Source organism: Cheilinus undulatus, linkage group 4, assembly GCF_018320785.1.
Source record: "Cheilinus undulatus linkage group 4, ASM1832078v1, whole genome shotgun sequence".
NCBI lineage: Eukaryota > Metazoa > Chordata > Actinopteri > Labriformes > Labridae > Cheilinus > Cheilinus undulatus.
This window is the reverse complement of record NC_054868.1, coordinates 24857883-24871995: the sequence shown is the minus strand read 5'-3', so window position 1 is coordinate 24871995 and position 14113 is coordinate 24857883. Positions and strand designations below refer to the sequence as shown.

The window sequence follows — 14113 nt, the reverse complement described above, 5'->3', positions numbered from 1 at the left end:
CAAGTGTTTTCAATGACTGGAGAATGGTTTGTCCAACTATTCTCCAGGTTTTCCTGAAGTGTGGATACCCTTGTCTGTTAATATTTTACTAAGAAAAACTGTAGCTACTGCTACAGCCTCAGATTAATGAAAAAAATAAATAAATAAAGCCACAATGTTTCTATGGTACTGCTTGCAAAGTTTAATACATCACTATACAGTTGTCTTGAAGCAACAAAAGTAAACCATTAATAAAAGAAATCATAGGTACAATATCACACTCAGCATTTTGTACATTTATGTCCCAAGCATCCATGTGCCTCATTAGAATTCAGGATTGTGTTAAATATATACTGTATGTATGAATGTATGTATATATTTTAATATAGTCATGACATCTGTACAGAGGGAATCAGGCTACAAATCATAACTTTATTAGTTTTTTAAATATATCAATTACAGGCCACTGTGGAAATGTAGACATCGTACAGTCAAGTCTTGAGTGTAGCCCGTTCAAAAGGCTTAAAGCAACATGTTACATGCTTTGGCTGTAAAACAAACTTCTCGCAATAATAATAATAATAATAATAATGGTTTCAATCTGAATAATATACACATACACAGAAAATTGTACATAGCATCATGTGCTTGATATCCTGCCAGATGTTTTCCTTCCAAATCCAGTGAGATAAATTCTCATTTTCCATTTACAGATTACATAGAGGATGAAAGGTGGAGGGAAAACGTCACCTCTCAACTCTTGCTGAAGATGTGTTCAAACTTTCCCAAGAATTTGAACCAATGCCCAACTGAAACAATCTAAAAACACACTCTTCCATGAGAATTGTTAAGGTGATGTTTTACAAAGCGGCAGCATATGGATGAGGAGAAAACAGGAGCAAAGAAGCAAACAAAGCTAGTGAAGAAGAAAACATCGTCCTCTGTGGCTTTGAAGGCAGCAAAAATAACGACAGCAGAGTAAAAAAAGGAGGAAGAGGACAATGAGTCAATGGCGCCTGATTGCCACATCTGGTACAGGAAATATGTTTTTAAGGGAAGACGAAGCAAAAGAAAACACCCTGATTCTGGACCTCTCCTTATTCAAAACACAGCAGCTCTTGGCTCATGATTTCATTGCCTCCCATCATTTATAAACTCTACATGGCACAGTGTGCTCAGCACTCTTCAGCATCTTTATTCAAGTATAATACCAGACAAACCAACGCTCTCGGGTTCATTTCACAGGTTAAAGAAAGCCCACAGGGTCCGCCTGACCTGTAGATTAATCATAACTATCATTAATACAATATGAATAATAATATGTTTAAAGTAAAGAACAGATGTAGAATGCAGCTATTTTAGAAAGATGTAAACAAAGACGGCTCTGAAAACCCCAGGAAGCACCAGAAGGTGAGTTTCACGTTTTCTTCACAGTTCATTACATCACAGTCTGACTCTCATGGTGTTCACAATCCATTATTTAATCAAGAGAGAGGATTTTTAGTTTTGTTTTTTCATCAGTGTGGTTAGCTCCATGATAAGGACAGAACATCAAACCTTCAGTGTAACTACTTTGAATTCTGATGAACTCTGAACGTGCAATAGAGAGACTTAAAATCAGTGTAAGGAGCTCATGTTTAGGATGGGAACTGTAAGGGGTTAAACACTGGAGCATTGTTTCAGTGGTTTGTGTGTCAGCAGGGTTAATGTTTAAAGCGTAGTGAAGCAGCTCTGTACACAATGGTGTGAGATTATTAAGAAAGGTTCAAGTAAGGCAACATGTCGACAATAGATGACGAAATGGAAGCTGAGATTTTTTTTTCTTTCATAATTATTTGAATTGTGTCATTTGCAGTGAGGTGGGTTAAAGAGTGAAGCATTGTGGGTGAAGTTCCACTCTGAAACCTACAGCTGAGCCTCTGTGAGTTAAAACGACTTCAAATGCATCAAAACACCAAAGCACGAGTTCCATTTTGGCGATTGAACAACTTTTACTAAACTTTACAGAAAGTGAATGTATGAAAGGGAGGCAGACATGGAGGCACACTATCATCCTCTTTCTTTACATCAAACAGCTCCAAGTGTCTGACCTCCAGAGGTGAATTAGATGTAAACTTTGTCACTCTATGTTTGCGGTATGGTTCAGTGTGATTGATAGAAAGGGAAAATACCAGCGAGTGCAGTGAAAGAAGTGTCGAAGCGCTCATGTTTGGCAGTTTAACTGACATTCAGTATGATCTACTTCAATATTTGTGTTTGAAGACAGAGAGAGGATTTGGCAGAAAGCATAACAACCAGTGACTTCTATTTAAAATAACCCTCCTGGTCAGGCGATCTACACTGCGTCGCCTCTCTCAAACCAGATTGTCCACTCGTGTTGTAGTGCAGGATGGTGCAGCGTTAGTATCAGTAGTGCTACAGATAGCTCAGTCAAGAGTTTGCAGTTTTTCAGCCATCTATGATCTTGTCCAAAAATGCAGCGACGATAACAAGTCTGCTTTAAAGTTTTAAGACGGCAGAGTGGTTTTCCGAAAAATCTCCACCTAAAGGATGCTGGAGGCGAGGAGGATGAGGAGGAAGAAAGTTCATGGCACTGATCCTCACTGCAAGTCTGTTCACACCTCCTCCCCGTGACATCAGAGTCCTGCTGAGGCCAAAAGAGAAACCTTTGACTCCTTATTTACCTGTGCGCATGAACAGCTGACTCCTCTCCCTCTTTATCCATCACACTCGTCTGCAGAGACACTGAAGAAGAACAAAGACATCATCAAAACCAGAACCTGCTGCTTCTCCTGATCAGAGGAGATGCTCTTCGTCAGTCCGTCTTTGATTCAAACGTTTATGGAGGAAAAATAGTGTGGAGTTTGGGGCAGCAGGAGCAGAACGGACTGAGAGATGGAGGTAAAGGACAAACGTGGGTAGTGTGGGGGGGCACAGTGAAGCTCTGCACAGAGGAACAAAAGATTGAAAAATGCTGTGCCCCCACAAACAACACTTAACGGACCTCCTCTACCACTGGAGGCAGATGAAAAGGTAGAAGAGGAGGAAAAGGAGCAGGGAGCAGTGCAGATTGAGTCGGGGGACGGTGAGGAGGCACTTACTTGTCCTCTGTGTGCTCAGTAATGCCGGCGGCGGCCAGCGCAGCTCGGTACTGCAGCAGCACACCTCGCACGCTCTTCACGAAGCCCTTGGAGAGCGGGAAGAGTGGGAAACCGATGTCTGGGTAGCCGCTGCCTTCCGGGAGGAAACTCCTGTAGCTCTTTCTTCGTTTCTTTGGTCGCACCACCGGCTGACTCCCTGTGGAGCCCACCCCTCCTCCGCTAACAGAACCTGATTCTGACGTCCCACTGCGGACCACAGAGCCAGGGAGCACTGAGCCAGCCCTGCTCTCAGCACCCAGAGAGGCATTGCCCTGGGTGCTGTCACAGTCTGAGTTCTGGCTCAGCTCCTGCTGAGAGGCAGCTACAGTGGAGGGGCTCAGACCTGAGTCCTCCAGGTCTTCCTCTATAATACTGCTAACTCCTGAGACCCCGGCCTCCTCTCCCGGCTTACTGGGGCTGCTGTGGGCCACCGCCACAGGTCCCAACCCTAAAGGCAGCTGCTCGTCTAAAGGCTCGCCAGAGGACGCTCGCTCCTTAGAGTATCTGGAGGTCACGTGAGCGGAGTGCCCTCTCTCTGCAGCCTCGTTCAGCTCCAGCCACATGTCCAGGCGGTGGACGAGCCGCCAGCCGTTAGAAACAAAGTGCTCCTGGATCTCCTGCTTGAAGACCTCTACAGGGTTTTGGAGGAGCTGTGTCATGGACTGGACCATCTTGATCAGGGCCATCTCATTGTAGCAGCGGCTATTTTCGTATCCCTCCTGCAGCCCTCGGTCGCTGTCAAAACCGGCCTCATTGTAATATGGCTCATTCACAAGGATGAGGCCTGCAGGGAGTCAGAGAGATGTCCAACATGTGAGAGATGCTCGATGAAAATGAGATTTAAGGAGAAAGACTGAAGTATGTATGTATGTATATATATATATATATATATATATATATATATATATATATACTATTATAATTTTATTTTTTTCAATTTAGTATTTTTGTTTTTTATAGCCTCTAAGTTATATTTTATGTTAACTACTGATTTCATTTGTGGATTCATAAACACATTCAAAGAGGAGGCATATCTAACTACGAAGTAAAAAAAAAAGAAAAAAAAAAAGATAAAACTACTAAGTCTGTAGTAATGTAATGAGCTGGGGCGTGTCTGTGACATTCAGCAGACACAAATAAGGGGAACTCAGTCCTCTCAAAAATCTCACCTGTATTTCTTTATTTTGTGTCATGAAATGAATTGATCTTTAGGATCCACTTCAAAACCAGTTGAATTGTAAATTGTAAAGTCAGCATTCACTGTGTTGTAGTCCATAATAACTAAGCTGTTACAGGAGGATGACAAATCTGTGACAGTGAATTCTTTATTTAAGACACATTTAGTGTACTGATACTAAGTCGTGGATTTGCTTGGATAGATGAATTAATTTATATCTAGATGCAGTTATTAGGACAGGTCAGTCTGTAGACTACTGAGACTGGAGTGATGTCACATTTTCTTTGTGTGAGCAGCTGTGTGACACTGCTGCACTTTGAGTCCTTCAGAGCAAATGAACACATGAATAAAACATTTTGTGCTGCAGAGATGAGAAGGAGAATGGAGAAGTGTGTGTGCTGACCTTGTATGGAAATAAGGACTTGAAGCAGACTGGACTTGCTGGTCCATCTCTCTGTGCCCTGTGTGCCACACCACCACAAAGAGAACATCAAATCAGTAATGAAACGGAAAAAAAAGCTCAGAGAAACATTGTTTGATAAACATCATCTGCCTGCTTTGTCCTTTTAATTTTAAGTGTTTGTCATGACAACGACCTTTAGAAGTGAGAGGCCTCTGAAAGGAGGAGAAACTAACAGACGATTCAACCTTTATAGAAGAATCAGTGCATCACTGAACCAACAACAGAGTCATGGTTGTATCCAGGAGAGCTGAAGCAATTTCTCAGTAACACAAATTATATAAGAATGACATTAATTGGTTAACATTAGTATTAGTCTTTCAGATTATAGAAGGATCTGAAAATATCCATCAGTTCAAAATATGCTATCTTGATTTATCTGACAATGTTTGTTTACAGTTTTAATGAAACAGAAAGTTAACAGACTCGTCCTTTAGCTGATTTAAGAAAACATGTCACAGAATTAACTGTTACCATCCCAACAAGATGAAAACAACATTTCCTTATACATTTATCTGTATGTTGCACCATGAATGTATGTCTTTGATAAGATTAATTGAGTTAATCATCATTAATTAAGGTCCACGTTTAGTGCGATAATGTTTATGAATTGTGATTGATCAATTATTTATTGTCCCTTTCAATACACTTTGGTTAAGCCGCTTCAGCCTCTCACTGCAGCCACAGTGATGTAAAACAAGTCCAGCACTGTTCCATAATGTCCTTTTCACTTGCAGAAACGCACAGACAGCTCAGTGGACAAGTCAGAAATCATCTGAACCTTGTGTTATCAAACATTTACTTTTTACCATCCCCTTATTTCCTTTAAGATCAATAACATGTTCTCATATTCTGTTGTCAAGCTGATATCATAATCTTCAATCTACCTATCAAAGCAGGTCTACATCCAAACAGGAAGTCAATTACCTTTAATTTAGGACAGTAGAAAATTCCAAAATGACACAAAAATGTTAAAAATGCAAAATTGTGGATTTTTTTTTTCAAAAGCGATCAAAATGTGCGGTTAATCATGATTAACTAAAGAAATTTTGAGATTAATCAGATAGAAACTTTTTATCTTTTAACAGCCCTAATATAATAAAATGTGTTAACAAAGTTAAATTACTCCAGAGCCCTGAACAGCTCTCACCTTGCCAATCCAGGTGCCCAGCAGACTGACGCAGACTTTGCCGTTGTCGTAGAGGTTAGGGTTGAGGCGGCCGCTGCACTGCGACAGGTAGCGAAACAGAGGCGGCACTGCAGGGTAAATGTTTGGCAGCTGGATGTCGAACAGGAAGAGACCATCTTCATATGGCGTACGAGTTGGACCTTTGATCAGCGCTGAAAACAGGTCCTGTGATCATGACAGAACAACAGTTTATAACAATTTTAGTTCACTCAGTTTGACGTAAATGGGTCCAACTTTCAGTATAGTATAGTATATCCATCCATTACTTAAACCGCTTATCCCATTCAGGGTTATGGGGGGTAAGCCCTGGACTGGTTGATAGTCAAACACAGGCCTGTGATAGAGACAAACAATGCTACCATTCATACCTACGGGCAATTTAGAGTCACCATTTAACCTAAAAAGCATGTTTTGGTCTGTTGGGGGAAGTACTACATGATCAGATGAAATAAAGCAGGTTACTTTAACCCAGGTAAAATAAATTTAAGAGGTCGTTTAAACTCACATTTTAGTTACAAGCAGCTGTTTAAACTGCTTCAGGTTTCTGCTTACAAAATTGCATTCAGGACAAAATCCTTTCAGCATTTTTTTTACATTATCAAAAGTAAAAATGTGACACGGAAGCAGATCACAAAGGGTGAAAATAATCTTTAAACCGGTGTTTGCAAGTGGGTTGTGGAACTCTTTCCAGTGCCTGGAAAAATTGTGGTAAAAAGTCTATGATGTATGTAAGCCTTAAGCAGACACACATCCATACCTTTTATTTTACTTAGTTTTCCTGTGATAACAAGCACATTTCAGTCTCCAAACTCCTTTTCTCACAATTTCCACTTATTTATCTAACTTTCCTTGGATAACAAAAGCTGGTTTTTCCAAGATAACTAGGTACTTCTTATGAATTTGACAAAACTTCCATACTGCCTGGGGAAAAGTCTGCTGTTTGTTATTACACACATTTTTAACTTGTTTGTTTTGTCTGGTCTCTGTTCAATCATGTTTTAAGTCCATTTAGGGTCCATTTCTTTTTCAATCCGACAATAACAGCAGAGATTTTTTGTTGTTTATTTAGCCACATCAGAAGTGTGAATATACTTCTAATTCTGAAACATTACCAAATTAAAACCCACCATGCGATCTTCAAATGTTTTGACCATGATGCCGTCTGGCAGTGATGTTGCTAGCAGAGCCATTTCCTTCCTTACTGTGCTGAAAAACTTCTTTGCCTCCGCTGGCTGAAACTCCATTTTCTGAAATGAGTGTGTGTCTAAAAAATAAATAAATGAAAAAAGAGAGAGGATGGTAAAATCATGACTAAATGTACTGAAAAAAGGAGTGCAAATAGTTTGCAAATTACTCATTTTGTGGAATTCTTATTTATCAATGAAATTACAGCTTTTGTCAATATATTACTGAAGAAATGTGTTGTTTTTACATGTGATGTCAATTTAACATTCCTGCTATACAACAAAGTGTGGGTTAGAAATTGTCAGGTTGGCTGATACATTAGAAACTTTAATGACTTATTTAAATGTATGCAAATGATTGTTGCTGAATTACCAAGTTTTGAGACTGTGTTTAATATCAAGTGTGTTGTAAAATACATAACTATTTAGCAGACTTCTGAGAGGTAGAGCTGTTATAAGGAGATGATTTAATAAATTTAAGACGAGTCCACGTGGAGGTTATAAGGTTTAGAAGAAAACAGTAAGGTGGTGTTATACATTCTGCGTGTCTGTGTCTCACCTGGTGCCCACTCCAGCACAGAGAACACCTCTCCCTTGGCACTGGTGAAGGTGACGCCGGGCTTGCCGCCACTCTGTTGGCACAGTACAGGTGTGTCACTGAGAAACTCGCTGGGCCACTCTTGTCCTCCAACTGGAGTCTGTGGCTCCTGCTGGGGCTTCTCTTCTCCAGCTCTCTCTGTCTGAACACAAACAGACACACGAGTAATGCTACCCATACATCAGAAGATTTTGAAAAGACTCTTGGAAAACTATCAGCTCACACCTGCTCACATCTAAAGACAAGTTTTTAGAGTTTTTAGTCACAGCCTAGACTCAGACTGAGATTTTACAAAGACTATGAATCCTGCAGGGTCACTATTTAAAAGAATACTACTAGATTCTTTTAGCAATTTTTTATTTGCAGGGCTTCTGCAATGTCAGTCCATCTCTTTTCCTTTGCCACTCTGTCGTGATATGTTGGACAGTTCACATCGAACAGGTTGGCCTGATCTGCCCACAGCTCCACCAGCCGCTTCTCTTTCTGGACGGTCCATATTGGTCAGGACCTTCAACGTTTCACTACCGGTGTTTCTTCTTCGTCCATGCCGCTATGCTGCTTTTGTGGTTGTTTTGACCGGCAGGTTTCCTGTTTCCAGTTTTGTCGCAGCTCATCTATTGGTTGTTGATAGTGTTATGTCACTGTGACTTGCGATCATATCAAACACGTTTGATATGATCTCAAGTCCAAGACTAGGAAAAGACTGATATAAAACAGCGCAGATTACCACCTTAAACTTAACAATAGAGATGAAGGGAGCGTGCCGTGACTCCAGTAAGATTCCTAAAATTTACTAAAGACTTTCAGTTTTTAGTCTGTGACTGTGAAAATCTTTTGGTGTAAGCCCAGCTTAAAACACAATACTGGCATTAAGCCTGATATGGCTTTCCATGTCCTAGATCCCTCTTATATCTACCTCTGTCCCTGCGCCTCCACTCCCCCCTGCCTCCACCACCGCCTCCATCTTCTCCTCCTCCACAATGGCCACATTGTCCAGCGTCTTCCTCAGGTTCTCTTGCAGCTTCTTGATATCGTCAAGGAAGCGTTTCTCCTTGGTCGGTTTCTCTGGGGCTGTTGGCGTCACAGAAGATGCTACGTGAGTGGCCGAAGCAGGTTCAGCAGAGGTTGGGGAGGTTGGAGAGCCACCAGTCCAAAGCTGCTCCACAGTCATGTTCTTCAGGCTCTCCAGGATCTTCAAGGCCTCTTTCAGCTCCCTAAAGCCCCTAGAGCCACCGTCTTTACTGGGCTTCTCTGCGCCATTGACTGCTCCTGGGGTGGTTCCTAAAAAAGCAGAATCTATTAATGCATCAGAAATAACAAGTATAAATACTAAAAGGTCAGATAGGACACATCTAGATCTGTTTCTATTATTTTAATACATTATATTCAAAAAACAGACTTATCCTCTAACAATAACTTAAATGAATTAAAGACAAGCTTATACAGAGCTGAAAATAAGACTGTGGTCCATCACCAGTAAGAACAGATTAAACTTTATAAGTTTTCAAAGCATTTAATAATTCTTCATGTCTGGCATGATCTCTCAGGATAATGGGTATTTATTTTCCCATATATTTATTTTCCACACAAGCTGACTTCCTGATTATCAATGATCTGGACACTAAACTCTTTTCAAGTCAGCCAAAGTTCACTCTTATCCCTCTGCCTTAAAGATAAATGAGGGGAAACAAGATTCAATAAGAATGATTCATCTGCTCAACTGTGGAGCTTACACTGTCCTCTTTAACACAATAAAGTAAGTCATAAATTTAAACCCACACCTCCTCCAGATGCAGGACTAGCTGCAGCCACAGAAGCCTCTCCCTCCTCACCCGGGCCTCCTTTGGTGGGGCTGGTGACCCCAGCTTTGCTGCCCTCTGCAGGTGGGATGATGAACGTTGAGGAGCCGGTGGGCGTGGGGGTTGGTGTCGTCGTGTCAGTGACATCTACATTGTTTGCATGGCTGTCATCTTCAGTAGTGAGACCATTATCTGTCTCCCAGCTGTCACTCTCATCCTCCCACTCCTCCGTGGACAACACGCTGCTCGTCTCCTCCACTGAGTCGTAGTCTGTCTCCTCGATCTCAGACTCCACGTTGTAGAGGTGCTGTATGTGTGATTATTTGCAGAATGTAAACATAAAACGCCAAATCTTTAATTAAAGGAAAAAAAAAAAACAACCAAACAAACAAAAAAACAAAACTTATTGAGTACAAATACTGACCTGTGGCAGGACAATGGTCATGGAGTTATCGGCCCACACCACCTCCACTTTGCTGCTCACATCCACCCTGGACACCTGACCGACCGACGTCTGAAGGAACAGGATAGAGAGATGAATGAATAAACAATGGAACAAGAAACACTTTATAACAACAAAATCAAATGTGCTGAAAGACCTCTGGTACTTCTAGATAGTGACTAAGACTTCACTTAAACATATGTACCTAACAAAAGTTGAGCCCCCCTGGGACCCAAGAGAGAAGAAAAAGCGATAGACTGCCATCAAAAATTAACACAGATTTTAATTGTTTCACTGATAAAACCCTTAAATAGGTCTATGCATGTTTTTTCCTTATCAAAAGACCTTCGTATAAAAAATCTTAAAAACAACTTTTTCATGGTTTTCTAAACAATATTGGCAATTTTTTTTTGGTAGCCTCAGAGCAGATAAAGCCTTGCGCGGCCCCCATTATCTTTGGGGAACCCCCCGGGGGGTGGGGGGTGGGGTGGCGGCAGTGATTTAAGGAATATAAAAATAGACTTCACATGACTTACAGAATACAGATAGCAGTGTTTATTACTCTATTATATCACACAATAAGATGACAGAAACATCCTCTGTTGTTTCATTTTGTAAAGGTTGTTATCAGGTAATGGGAAACATTTAAACATTTTATAAGGTACCAATAAGATCATCAGAATGTTTTGACAATCTCAAGCACAGCATGATATAACATCTCAGATCTCTGTGAAAGAGAAAGGGCACCGTCTACATGCACAAACACATTTGCAACATTTTGTATGGCATAATCATCAGGCATCGTGCTTGATTTCAACAGTATGTCTTTTCCTGCCTTTTTAGGCAATTAAAACCAAAAAATATCCATTGATGGGTGCCAAGGACTTCTATTGTTGCCATGGTATCAAAGCAGTTATTGATAATACAACATTTTTGCCAGAATCACACCTAGAGTTGAGGGTACTAAGTGTGATTTGAAGCCAACTCTAACAGTCGAGGTGGGACGTTTGCTCACACTGTGCAGCTGTATTGTTTACGACACAAAACCAGTGCTCACGGTTTATATGTCCAGACTGTATGACTAAAGTCAGAAAGGACTGAAACAAATGTCAGTGGAGTTTCCTTTGAAATGTCTCACTTGGGAAAGTTAAAGAAAATTAAATTAAATCTAAAAAAATAAAAATAAAATTATATATATATATATATATATATATATATATATATATAAATCTTGTTTTCATACCTCTAATAGCAACAAACAGCAACAAAACCACTCTTGCCATTTTGCTCAAACACACAAATCATCAGCAAATACAACTAGCAGCTAAATTAGTATTCTGCGTCAGCTGGGGGTCCGCAGGTAGGCCTATTTCCTGCTTGTTTATTTCCTATTTTATAGGGAAGGCTCATCAAAAAGGAATAACAGTTGTTTTCATGGTGATTTAAGACGCTGTCAGACAGTTCAAAAAGAAAGAAATGTCCCAAAGTCGGGAAATCTGCTTGTGGCTTTGCTCTTGTGGAGAGTAAGAGCAGAGCATCTGTTTGCAGCTGTATGACCGAACATGCCAGAAATCCATGTGACTTGTAGGGAGCAGCTGGTTAAGCCATGGTTAGCCACCATGTACCCCGACACCACAAATGATGGACGATCAGGCTAAAAGTCAGCCCAACTACCAATTGAGTTATGTGGCCCAAAATTAGTGTCTGAATCATCTGAAAAATGCACAGTGAAAGATAGACTAAATCTATGTCTACATAAAGAGAAATCCTCACTTTTATTGTTTTAATTAGACTAACATAACAGACTCTCCTGAATTGATCGTATTTACATTAAAACTAGGGCTGTCAAAAGATTTAATTTTAAAAAATCAGATTAATCTCATAATTTCTGTAGTGAACCCCCCCCCAATTGTGTTTTACAGTTCTGCTATTTTGAATTTTAAAAAATCAGATTAAAAGTTCAGATGACTTTTGACTTGTCCACTGAGCTGTCTGTGAGTTTATTATGGTAAAATGAGACATTAAGGAGCAGTGTTAGACTTAATTTACATCACCGTGGCTGCAGGGAGACAGTGATGTGGCCTAATCATGGTGTAATAAAAGGGAAAATAAACCATGTGATGGTTTGTGATTAGAAAAATGAGTGCACTAATTGTCGACCTTAGTTAATCATAATTAACCCGATTAATCTTGACAGCCAAATTTAAAATGTATGCTTTAGAGACACAGAGATGAAAAAATAAATCGATGTGGAGACAAAATAAAAAAATGAAGACAATGAGTCTAATGAAGAAACATAGCCTGTAAGCTGATGTTTACAAACTCTAAAATAGCATGTACAAATACAGATGACTTCAGTGACTATATAACTGACCACAGAAACAAATTCAAATAAAACCAGATGAAAATGTAGTCTTATCACTGAAAACACAGATCCTGCTTTTATTCTGAAAAAACTACTGGGATTGTTACTGTACTTTATATTCAGGCCTAGGATGTTTTCACAGGCAGGATGCATACAGGCTGCAGGGAATCTGCTTTGGCACTTGGTGGTTGACAACTCTCTGAGCATAAATATGATTTTCTGTCTCAGGAGTGAACTTATCCCGTTTTCTTGGCATCATTTAAGAATTACACAGTGCAGCTCAGATTTGACTATATATGAATGAGCTCAGGGACAACACCTCCCGTAATTCCAATACCCACAACTTCATCTTTTGTTATCGTTTTGACTGAGAGCTCCCTGGCAGCATACTTTGTAAACTGTGCATTTCAATCTGGTATTGTGACAACCTTAGGTACAATTATACAGTGTAAATCTGCATGGAGAGAAAAGACCCTCACCTCATTCTCACAGTCGTTCTGTCCGTTCTCTGAGTTCCATATTCTGATGACGATGTCAGTGGTGCGGAAGTGGAAATCTGGATGATCTGCAATGTCGTACACGCTGACATCCTCCTCAACACCGATGACCTGGATAACAACATCAACAACAAAAAGAAAGATGAATGCTCCGTTCTACGCCTACAGTGTATGCCAGGTCTGTATTACTAAAATCCACATTACTTCCCCTCCTTCTAGCTCAAACATAAAACACTGAGTGGTTTCATGGTTGTCACTTTCTCTAAAAGACAAACACTGTTGTTTTGTTTTCATGCCTGACCTCCACATCATCACTGTTCGAGTTGAGTTTGATCCACTTGACAACACATGTTCTGCCTTTGTGATCCCCAGACTGGATCACTCCATACACTCCTGGGTCCTGGAGAGCTTGAGCTGAGGGTGAAGAAAGGCGGTTTAGAGAGTAAAACAAGTACACAAAACAATCAAAAACTTAAAATACAGTCATTTACTAAAAATGTTTATACTTTCAGGAGACGGATGTTTTGTTTAAACATTATACCACTCCTTAAGAATATCCCTTTACTTTCAGTCCATCTCACAGACAAGTACAGAAACAGAAAATGACCCAGATACTGCAGGTACTGGCCTACATAAAAAGTGTCCTACAAAAAAATATCTTATTGCAGTCCACAGGAAGAAAAATCTGGCACATGTAGCACCTTTGCTTGCTGGAAAGTGTGAAATACAACACAGTAAAATAAAAGAACACATTACATCACTAGAAAAATATCAAATCATCGTATTTTATTTACGTCTTTTGTCGACAACAAAGTCCCCAGGACAAAACTCGTGGCTATCAAGGTGCTGGATAGGGATGAGGTCGTTTGACCTGATCCCTTTCTCCACTCGACCATCCTTCCACATCACATCTGCAGTGGTCTTTGTGGAGACGACTTCAACTGCAACCCTAAACATACATAAACCAACATCAGACTTTAAGCAACACAGCTTTCACTAATATTTACACAGAAATCAACAGTAAAAACACAAGTGTGTACTCTGTTTTGTATGCTGATGATAACTATGAGTTTGTTTAAGGAAATGACATCATGCATTTCTGCATCCACAATTTGACTTAAGCAATCATGCTACAAGGCTAACGATGTGTGTCTACTGATGAGCTTGAATTTCAGACAGATTTGAAATCAAGACAGTGTGTACGTTAACACTAACACTGCATTCCACAGATTTGAAGGACGACAGAAATGGAGAGACCAAAACAGTTTTGATGGCGTTTAAAA

At 40.2% G+C, this 14113-nt stretch overlaps 1 protein-coding gene across 5 annotated transcripts in view; it reads right to left on the bottom strand.

The window, feature by feature from the left end:
• Positions 1 to 176: 176 nt before the first annotated feature.
• ube2o (ubiquitin-conjugating enzyme E2O) overlaps positions 177 to 14113 on the bottom strand; it is a 56469-nt gene continuing 42532 nt past the window's right edge. For 4 of the 5 annotated variants that reach the window (XM_041784651.1, XM_041784653.1, XM_041784654.1 and 1 more), the window contains 12 exons: positions 13625 to 13779; positions 13132 to 13244; positions 12813 to 12941; positions 9951 to 10040; positions 9509 to 9833; positions 8644 to 9008; positions 7689 to 7869; positions 7073 to 7209; positions 5907 to 6110; positions 4700 to 4757; positions 3081 to 3903; positions 177 to 2724 (listed from right to left, as the gene is read on the bottom strand). In XM_041784651.1, coding sequence (XP_041640585.1) covers positions 2697 to 2724; positions 3081 to 3903; positions 4700 to 4757; positions 5907 to 6110; positions 7073 to 7209; positions 7689 to 7869; positions 8644 to 9008; positions 9509 to 9833; positions 9951 to 10040; positions 12813 to 12941; positions 13132 to 13244; positions 13625 to 13779 — 2608 coding nt within the window. In that variant the 3' untranslated portion in view covers positions 177 to 2696. The remainder of the gene's footprint in view (positions 2725 to 3080; positions 3904 to 4699; positions 4758 to 5906; positions 6111 to 7072; positions 7210 to 7688; positions 7870 to 8643; positions 9009 to 9508; positions 9834 to 9950; positions 10041 to 12812; positions 12942 to 13131; positions 13245 to 13624; positions 13780 to 14113) is intronic. The other variant, XM_041784652.1, reaches the window with a different exon arrangement.